Genomic DNA, 10,806 nt, shown 5'->3' with positions numbered 1-10,806 from the left:
GATGACCTCCAAAAAGTCTCCCAAGCAGAGGACAGAGGCTGCCTGAATAGTCAGGGAGGACATGGACAGGGTCAACCAACAAAGAGAGGGAGGGTTTCCTTGAAAACACTCCCCCAGGACCATGGAGCCCACAGCCACCTGAGCTCCCACCATAGTCCATGCTTCGCATCTTACCCTTCACACCTGGAAACTGCATGTCCTCCTGATACCCGCAGTGATGGGTTCTCTGTCTCTGGAAACAGCGGCCAGGCTGGTGACAACCTGAGATAGAGGGAGGATCCCTCTGCAGTCATCACCTAGCTTGACCCCTTTTCACTGCTAGTCACCTCTGTGGCCTTCCTGTTGGGAGGAAATCGCATCTTCCCTGCACATTTGAGAACCCAGGGAAGACCTGGTGCCCAGCTGGGTTTCTGTGTCAAACCAGAAACAATACCCAGTTTGGGGCCTGTGGGGCTCTCTGTGTAGTGCTGACAGACCCAACACCAAGATAAGCAGGGGCCAATGCTGGGGTGAGAAGGTCACGCTCTCAGGAGGACATGTGCCCTCATCAGCCTTGCTATTGCAAGTGGGCTCCACAGGCCAGTAAGACCCACCTCCCCTGAGAACTTTTCAGATTCAGATTCTCTGGTCCACTGCACACTTGCTGAGTCAGAATCTGCATTTTGAGAGGATCTGGAAATGCTTGCTGTTCACAGGAGAGGGGCAGGGCTCCCCACCCTCACATCATAGGGTCTCATTCTGGTATCCATGCAAGCTGGGCAGCTGCTGAAGCAACCTGTCGAAAATGTCACCTGGGCATCCCAATCCTTACAAAGTTTCACAGGAGATCCAATGTAGAGCCGGGGCATCCCTGTTACAATATTCCTGAGGGGGGCCCAGACATATTGCTCTGAAGGGAAACGTCATATGTGCACTGACAGGGAGCTGTGGAGAATGACCAGAAACTGGAAGCCTCAGGCAAGTGCTTTACTGGGCATGTGTCTGTGCATGTGTGTGTTTGTGTTTGTATGTGTGTGTGTTGTCAAATGCTTCAGCAGTTTCCAGGAACCAAAATACAGAGAAAAGTTAAACTGAAAGGGGCAACAGGGTTGGCAAAAAAGAGGGGAGGGAGAGGGAGCTCCTGAGCCCTGACCCCGCCCTGGCCCACATGACCAGGGAGTTTATCTTGCCCCAGGAGGAGGCTCAGCACACAGGAAGGAGGAACAGCACATCCCACCAGTCTGGACAGAGGTGCCTGGGAGCCTTACTGGACCTCAAGCTCATCTCTCAGAGGGAGGGACAGAGCAGGCAGCAGTCACCATGGAGTTCCCTGCAGCCTCTGCCCTCAGAGGACTTGTCCCCTGGCTGGGGCTCTTGCTGGCTGGTAAGGAGGGGAAAAATCCCTGGGAATGGAAGGGAGGTTGGGATTCAGAGAGTGGCCAAGATCTCCTTGGGAGGATAGCACTCCAGACGGGGAAGAAGGGCTTCTCTTTGGACCTGAGTGGAAGGACAGGGGCGCAAAATAGGATGAGAGAGGGGGCTCAGCAACAGAAAAATTTCATGATGTGGAAGTGGTGAGGGGCAGGAAAACCTCAAATGCGGTTCATTTGCTAAGTTATTCATCACAGAGTATTGAATTTTGACAACTGACCACAGTAATAACAATTCATTTCAGGTGATAGCAGGAATATTTTATCCAGGGTGCTAAACATTGTCCCCAACAACATCTACAAATATGGGAAAATACGGCATGGGTCATGGTCAAGCCTGGGAACACTCTTTCATGTACCCACAGGTGTTTGCAGGCTTTGCAGGCACTGGCGGGGGGAGGGGTCACAAGATCACAAAACCCCCTCCCCACTTGTAGCTCACACTATATGGAGAGAAAATAGACAAGAAGAGATCTACTTGTGACATCAGGTACCCATAAGTTCCCTGAAGTGCACAGAGTGGAGACAGGTCAGAGAGTGAAGATAAGAGCGTGTTTAGAGGACATGGTCAGGGAAGGTCTTCCAAGAAGGCCGCTGAGTGTCAACAGGGATCTGAGGGCAGTAAGCAGGACAGCCACACAGACAGTTGGGAAAGAGGATTCAAACAAAAGGACAGGTTCTGAGGTGCTGAAGCAATGGTGGCCATGTTGCTGACCTTGACTAAGGAGATGCACATGGGAACTTACATGTTCACTAAGGCTAAGAGTTGAAGAGAAATGCCTCATCTCTCCATCCCAATACATAGATGAAAATACTGATCAATTTCTCTCTTCCCTTCTAGTCTTCCCTTCTTGTCTTCCCATCTGGATCCCGCCCACCACTGCGCAAATTGCTTTTTTCTCCACCGGTGCTCCTAAAGGGCAGGATGCGATTCTACGTATCCGCAATCGTCCTCGCGATAGTGAAGCCTTTATGTGGTACAAGGAAACAGAGAAGATGTTCACTAATTTAATTGGGGTATTTACTTTGAGTTCAGGCGAATATATGAGAGGACCCAGAAGCAGTGGTCGAGAGACAGCAACACTTGATGGATCCCTGATGATAAGAAACCTCACTGAGAGCGATGAAGGAATCTACATTGTAATAGCTCTCCTTCCAAAATTTAAAAAAGCAATAGGAATTGGATCTCTCAGCGTCTACAGTGAGTGATTGCTCTCTGACCTCTAGGTGTCTGGTGGGGTGAATTCTACTTCACACACAGGACTGCCAGCCCTGGACTCCGCTCCATCCCCCTCTGCATCATGTCCCAAGCTGGGTTTAGGCATTTAGTGCAGGACACACCCAGTGGAGACAAACTTCCTAAGGTCAGAGTTCCCTTCCCAGATTCTAGCCCCACAGACATTCACCACAGAGAGAAGGACCAATTTGATGGGAGTGAGTCAGCAGAGGGAGACCAGTCTCAGTCCAGGTCCCTGGGCCCCTTTCCCTGACCATGTCCCTGAGATAGACCCTGCAGGGCTCTGTAAGGACCTGGCCTGAGGGGCTCCCTGGGTTCTTCACAGAGAAGCTCAGCTCGGGCAGCCCCTCTCCAGGCCCCAGTCACAATGTCCTGACTCCAGAGGCCCTGGGGAGACTGAGTCTGGTTGAGTTTTATCTCCTGGGAAGTGATGAGTGAGAGCAACAGTTTCCCATGTGCCAGAGGCACAAGGCTCTTGAGCTGGTCACTAGTTGGGGCTCAAACCTAAGAGCCACGTCTGCACAGAGATGGAGCCTGGTCCTTCACCTGAGACTGTGTGTGGAGAGCACAACTGGACAAGCTCCACAGATTATTAGCTGACTGTTCTGGGGGACTTAGAAGAGTTCAGAGAAAGGTTAGTGTCCCAAGGGAGGAGCAGGAGTAAAGATTCCCCTGGCAGCTGCTCATCCACCAGGGATCAGCCCAGGAGATTTTCTTGTGAAGTCCATCAATAACAAATGCCTCTCATTGGAGCAGTTTTCCTTCCCAAAATTTATGTCAGATACTGTGAATATTTTATGAGTAGTACTTTGTCAGCCTGGGAGTCAAATATTTATTTCACTTCACTGAGGGGAAAGTGAGGCACAAGGAGATACAGTCCCTAAGCAGAGTCACACAGACCATGAGAAATTGCTCTGAGTCACTTGAGGTCTATCTGCAGTCATAGCCCCATCTTTTCCTCCAATCCCAGTGGCCTTATTAGATGTCTTTGGGTCCCTAGATCACACAATGGTTCATATCCTTCCTTCTTCGGGGTCTTCAGTTCAGAGGGGTAGATTTGGTCTGGGGAGTGATGGAAAATTTAGAATTAAATAATTTTTATTGTGGAACCAAATTACCCTCATAACAATCAGAGTCAGGGCTTATATCTTTGAGGCAGGTGCATGGCCCCAGGTCTCAAGGCCACACTCAATCATTCTCACCCTCTATTTCTTCACAGCGCAATTGAGTGAGCCCATACTCATAGCCAGCAACACCACAGTCACAGAGAATGAGGATGCAGTGGAGATGAATTGCTACTCAAATATGAGGTCCACATACTGGTTATTCAATGGTACCAGTCTGCAGGAAAACCGGAGGGTGTCGCTGTCCCAGGACAAGAGAACCCTCACCATAAACCCTGTCAGGAGACAGGATGCTGGGAACTACCAGTGTAAAATCTCCAACCCCATCAGCTCCGCTGAAAGTGAACCTGTAGTATTAGAGGTCAAGTACTAGAGATCCTCCTCCCTTCCCCTATGTTCTTAAACTAAACAAAATAAAGAAATTACCTATTAGATTTCTTGTGGTGGTGTAAATTGCATAGAAGACTTGCTTTGAATCAATAAATACTAAAAAATGTGAGCTGGCATTGTCATTATTGTTGACGTAAGGTAACATACCACATTGGATCCCATCTCTGGTGGTCCCATTTGCAACATGTCCACAGTGGAGGGGACACCATGTACTTCACAGGAATCTGAGCTCTCTCCCATTTCCAGGGAGACATGTGGAGGGTGCCTGGACACTTGTGATGATGGGAATAGACAAGAGAACACCTATGTGAGATGCAACAGTGACCTTTGTCTTCCCCCAAATTACTAATGCCCTCTGGAGTATTCTTTTGGTTATGGCAATAGACTTATTTGCATAAGTGTCAGTAGCACCCTGTCCTCTTTGTTGATAGCATAGAATTGGAAACATTGGTGATATAAGCAAGGCTTAGCAAATGTCCTAGTTCCATCAGAATTATAAACAACCTCACCTGTTATGGAGCTAATTTTGACCTGATGAAGACTTGTAATCTGTTTGAGAGCAGGGCATCCCCCAAAACTAGAGAAACTGCAGGTGAAGTGTGAGGGTGAGGCCGCCTAACCTCAAGATGCTGTTAAATCTCCCATCTCAGGTTTCATAGAAAAACATGCATCAGAGTAAACTATAAGGTGAATGTCAGTTCCTCTGCACTTAGGTCATTAATCAGGCTAAATTGAATGACACCTGCCAAATATGTGATAGGATAAAAATACTCTTCTTCCTTGGAGATGATGTTTGATCAAAGGGAAGGTGACTGTAGAGAGAAATGTATTGTCTCCATGGAAAACTCCAGAAGCACAGCTTTCTGGGAGATGAGATGCTATCTCTGTTCAGTCTCTCAGCTATTTTGTATCTATTTCTTAATGGCTGGGAACTTGCATTTCTTCATAAATGGCAAGAACTGTGGTGATGCAAACTGGGTCTTGGATGAAAAGATATAGTTGTGTTTCCCTCCGCTGTGCAGAAAGTAGCTGTGTTATAAACCAGAGGCCTCATTCTTCCGTCAGAGTCTCTAACCTTTCTTCCTGACTAGGCCTCTTACCTCTACTTTTTTAGAGCATTTTCTTTAGGAATGTAAGTGCAATTTGTAATTTCAGATTCTTTCTCTGTCCTTTTGAAATACACCTAAGTCTACTTAAAAGCTTCTTGCCTCCAGGCTGGAGTGGCTCAGTGGTTGAGCATCAACCCAGGAACCAGGAGGTCATGGTTCAATTCCCAGGCAGGGCACATGCCTGGGTTTCAAGCTTTATCCCCAGTAGGGGTGTGCAGGAAGCAGCCAATCAATGATTCTCTTTCATCAATGATGTTTCTATGTCTCTCCCCTTCTCCCTTCCTCTCTCTGAAATCAGTAAAAGTGTATTTTTAAAAAACACAACTTCTTGCCAGTGATATGATTCATAGAATAGCTGCCTAGAGGGTTTGGGTCCATTCTGTTAAAATTTAATTCTCATCTTTTCTGTGTCTCAGTCTCTGAGGAAGGGTAGGAACCTAACTTGGGTGGGAACATTTGAAACCAAGATGTGAAAAACCTGCTTATACTCACCAGTGTGCTCAAATTGGTTGGCACTTTGTCCTGAACTCATAAAGTTTGCATGTTCAAAAATACCAATTGCCTCCCAAGGCATTTATGGGAGGCGATTGGTATTTTCTCTCTCACCTCTCTCTCTCTCTCTCTCTCTCTGTCTGTCTCTCTCTTTATCTCTATCTCTCTTATCAATAAAAACTTATCCTTGAGTGAGGTTTAAATGTAACAATAATAAATATAATGAAAACCCTCCTGTCAGAATTTCATGAGTTTTATTTATCTTTTGTGTCAATCCAATAAGCAATCACAGATGCCTGTGATTCCTTCTCCTGTTCTTAAAATCTCCCATGCTTTTATTTCAGTGGTGTTGAGGTCCGTCTCACTACCCTATTGCATGGTCTTGAATACGGACTTTCTTGCCTCCCTAAATTTGTGTGGCTCAAGTTTTACTTTGACATCATCTACCTGTAATTAGCAGAACCTGTCATCTTACAGTATCAATCCTTATCATATTTTCAAATTTTCCCATATCTTTCCTTATGTGACTACAATCCTCCAAAAAATGTTTCCCACTTTTCTTCCTCTCTTCTGAGGTAGGATTCACAGCAGGAGATGGCCTGACTTCCCAGCAGCGCTTCAGGAAAGTCTCCCTGGTCCCTCAGTCTAGGTCAGAATCCCAGTTATGTGAGGTCATGACGCTCCATATGTCACCCGTTCAACCATGATCACATGTGTAACTTATTTATTCATTTATCAAAGAAGACCAACCTACTGCTCACCATCTACTGACACTGCTCTAAGCACTGTGGGTGCAGTGTGAGACAGAACAGACAAAATCCCAGTCCTCATGGACATGGTATGGTGTTGGGAGAGTTGTTCAGTAACCCACACAGAAACAACAGTAATAATGTGATAGCACATTAGAGTGAAATAAGGCATGTGTGGGGTGTTTTTATTTCTTTCCATTTAAAAATGTTGGGGCAGCAAAAAGGAGACAAGCCGGGTGGAGGAGACAGAGCTGGAGATGAGAGGAGATGAAGTCAGAGAGGGTGGGGTGATAGCCAGAAGTCTGGCTTCCCTCTGAGTGATCTGAGGAGCCTCTGGAGGGCTCAGATCTCCATTGGGAGTGAGTGATCTGTGTTTAGTGAAGCCATCCAAAATTTAGACTTTCTGAAATTTTTATTTTGGGATATTGATTTCAAGCTTTTAAGAAACAAAACTCAGGAAGAACTTTTGACCCCTCTCTGCCTCCCCCCGCCAATTCCTGCCATAGATTCAGACAGAAAAACCTGCTCCACAAAGGAATCAGGATGTTCACCTTAGCCTACTTTCCTCAGCACCTGTGTGGCTGCTGGGCAGAGGATAGGGAGCCCAGTGAGGAGGCAAGTGCAGTCATCCAGGTGACAGGTGAGGGTGGTCAGACAAGCGTGGGAAGAAGGGGTCAGTTTCTGTAAATGCTGAAAGGATGTATTGAAGAGGATTTGCTGAAAGATTGGAAGTGGGTTTTGTGAGTCAGAGAAAGAAATTCAAGAAAATTCTGGAGGAGGACATTGAGGTCATAAGTTTGGCAGGGATCAAGGATCTTAGGGCATCTTGAAGTGCCCTTTAGATATTAGTTGTCAAATAAATAGTTGGAGAGTCTCGGGAGAATCCAAGGTGGTGACATAGGTAAACACCTAAACTGCTGCCTCACACAACAATTTCAAAACTACAACTAAAACACAAAGTGGACATCATCCAGAACCACAAGAAAGCCTGCTCTATGGAAATTCTACAACTAGAAGGAAAGAGAAAAGCACACTGAGACTCAGTGGAGCTGCAAGGCAGAGGTACTGAGACGCTTGCGCACAGAGAGGGCGGGCAACTCAGTACCCAGCTGGCTTTCTCAAGCGGGAAGGAGACAAATGCTCCCGATTGCGCTGAACTCCAGCTCCAGGCAAGAGTCTGGGGATCCAGACTCATTCCGAGAGAAACTGCACTGTCTGGCAGCAGACGATACTCAAGGGTGGCTTTCTTTCAGAGGAGCTTGCAGTGATTACTGATTACTGTGGAACACTAAGACTCAGGGGCCTCTTCGGTCAGGGCTGAGAGGGAAACCAATGCTGTCTTCTCCACCCTGAGACTCCGCCCCGAGACTCCGCCCCATCCACGCTGAGCACAGAGGCTTTTGCAAGTCTTGTCTCATAAGGGTGTCTCTAGCACAGAAGTTCTCCAGCATAGACACAGCTGATCCTCACAGCCAATTGTCCTGGAGGTCAATTCCTCCCAGTGATACCAACAACAATCAAAGCTTAACTACAACAAGACTGTGCACACAGCCCACAAAGAGATGCACCAAGAGTGTCCACCTCAGGTAACTGGGGAGGCTGGGTCTCTGGGCCCTATAGGACACCTAGCACACAAAGCCACTCTATCAAATCAGGGAAGCAGCCAAAACGCGGAGACAAAAAAACAACAACAAAACAAAACAAACAAACAAACAAAAAAAAACAAAAAACAAAAAACAAAACAAAAAAAAACAAAAACAAAAAAACAGATCAAAAATGAAAGAAACGGAGGAAAGCAAACAACTGGATATAGAGTTCAAAACCACGGTTATAAGTTTTTTCAAGAATAGTCTAGTAAAGGCCGATAAATTTAGTGAGACCCTTGAGGATGTGAAAAGGAACAACTAGAAATTAAGCATACACTAACTGAAATAAAAAAAATATTATACAGAGATTTAACAGCAGACTAGAGCTTGCAAGAATCAAGTCAAAGATTTGAAATACAAAGAAGCAAAAGATACCCAACTGCAAATGCATAAAGAAAAAAGAATCCAAAAATAGGAAGATAGTGTAAGGAGCCTCTGGGACAACTTTAAGCGTACCCCCATCTGAATTATGGGTGTGCCAGAAGAAGAGAGTGAGCAAGATACTGAAAACCTATTTGAAGAAATAACGACCAAATTCTTCCCACACCTGGTGAAAGAAATAGACTTACAAAACCAGGAAGCGCAGAGAACCCCAAAGAAAACGAATCAACAGAGGACCACACCAAGACACATCATATTAAAATGCCAAGAGCAAAAGACAAAGAGAGAATATTTTACGCAACAAGAGATAAACAGTTAGTTACCTACAAGGGAGCACCCATACGACTGCCAGCTGATTTCTCAACAGAAACTATGCAAGCCAGATGGGTGTGGCAAGAAATATAAGTGATTAATAGCAAGAACCTACAACCAAGATTAATCTACCCAGCAAAGCTATCATTTAGAATGGAAGGTCAGACAAAGAGCTTCACAGATAAGAAAAAGCTAAAGGAGTTCCTCACCGCCAAACCAGTATTATGTGAAATGCTGAAAGGTATTCTTTAAGAAGAGGAGGAAGAAGAAAAGGTAAAGATAAAAATTATATACAACAAATACATATCTATCAACAAGTGAATCTAAAAATCAAGTAAATATAAAATCTGATGAACAGAATAAACTGGTGAATAAAATAGAATCCGGCATAGGAAGGGAGTGGACTGACAATTCTTGGGGGGAAAGTGGTGTGGGGGTGCGGGAAGAGACTGGGCAAAAATCGTACACCTATGCATGAGGACATTGGGGGCGGGGTGGAGGGATAAGGGCAGAGCGTGGGCTTGAAACCGGGTGGAGGGGATCTATGGGGGCAAAAAGAGGAACAATTGTAATAATCTGAACAATAAAGATTTATTAGAAAGTCATAAAAAATAAATAGTTGGACATCAGCACTAATGTCCAGTTTGTCTCTCTCATCCACTCTCGTGCCTCTAGGGCCCTGGATAATGATGGGTAGGTACATTATAGGAATACATTACAGATTCCAAGAATCGACAAATGAACAATCAGATCCTATCCTGGACACTCATACAAAATATTTCTTAGTGGCTGAAAAAATACAGAGATGCCATAAAGTTACCATGCCTGCAGGGGCCCTTATGAACCCATTTGTTTTTATAAGTCACATCAGGACCTTTCTCCAGCATTCATGCTGTACGCATTTTGGAACTAAATTAAGTTAAACATGGAAGTGCCTGGGTGATATTGAAGCCTAGCTGGCAACCCTCGGCAAGAGTCCTGCCCCCAATTCCTCAACAATAGAGACGTGACTGCAGTCCTCCAGGCAGGCAAGAAGCTCACATACTAGTCAAAATTAGGGACATGTACAAACACAACAAAGGAACCGCTTAAGCAGTGAGTAGTGATGGCGTGAACACTAATCTGAGACATGAGTCAGGATCTCAGGACTCCTAGTTCTTTCTGAACAGTTATGGATGATGTGAGTGTGTCAAGGTGCTCTCCAGGAATGAAGAAATTTTTTATTAGCAGATTCCAATGTATCTTATAGTTTTTTTTTTCTAATGAGAAGTCAAAAGTGGACACATTTAGACTGAAATAGCAATGTTGCAGTATTTTTATGTTTTGTTTTGTTTTGTTTTGGTAATGAGTTAGGTACTCAATGACTAGGTAACTAAATTTGAGCTTTTAGTTCGACTTTTAAACCTTACTTAGAGTCCTGATTCTGCTGTGAAGGGAACCCGAGTGTTTACCCCAGATGTGCCTTTTAGGGTATTGATTTTGATATCCTTATTGGGGAGAAAAAGGTTTAAGAAATAAGCCTTGGGCCATGCCCCTGGGTCCAGGAGAGGCCATGCGCCCCTGGATCTGGGTGAGGCCACGCGCTCCTGGGTTCGGGTGAGGCTGGATCCCGGGACCAGGCGGGGCCGCACACACCTGGGTCCAGGTGAGGCCACGCGGCCCTGGGTCTGGGTGAAGCTGGATCCCTGGTCCGGGTGTGGCTCTGCGCCCCTGGATCCGGGTGAGGCTGGGTCCCGGGTCCGGGTGAGGCCGAGCGCCCCTGGATTCGGGTGAGGCTGGGTCCCGGGTCCGGGTGAGGCTGCACCCCTGGGTTCGATTGAGGCTGGATTCCGCGACCGGGTGAGGCCGCACACACCTCGGTCTGGGTGAGGCCACGTGCCCCTGGGTCCGGGTGAAGCTGGATCCCGGGTCCGGGTGAGGCCGTGTGCCCCTGGATCCGGGTGAGGCTGGGTCCCGG

At 46.3% G+C, this 10,806-nt stretch overlaps 1 protein-coding gene across 1 annotated transcript; it reads left to right on the top strand.

Moving 5' to 3' along the window:
- Positions 1 to 1,188: 1,188 nt before the first annotated feature.
- LOC307116480 (cell adhesion molecule CEACAM6-like) lies at positions 1,189 to 4,269 on the top strand. Its single transcript, XM_079800508.1, has 3 exons — positions 1,189 to 1,363; positions 2,251 to 2,610; positions 3,866 to 4,269. The coding sequence occupies exons 1-3, from the start codon at positions 1,300 to 1,302 to the stop codon at positions 4,141 to 4,143; spliced, it is 702 nt and encodes a 233-aa protein (XP_079656634.1). The 5' UTR covers positions 1,189 to 1,299; the 3' UTR covers positions 4,144 to 4,269.
- Positions 4,270 to 10,806: the final 6,537 nt, after the last annotated feature.

Source organism: Cnephaeus nilssonii, assembly GCF_951640355.1.
Source record: "Cnephaeus nilssonii genome assembly, chromosome: 20".
Lineage (NCBI taxonomy): Eukaryota > Metazoa > Chordata > Mammalia > Chiroptera > Vespertilionidae > Cnephaeus > Cnephaeus nilssonii.
Note: the sequence above shows the minus strand (reverse complement) of the source record. Positions and strands in the feature narration are given on the sequence as shown.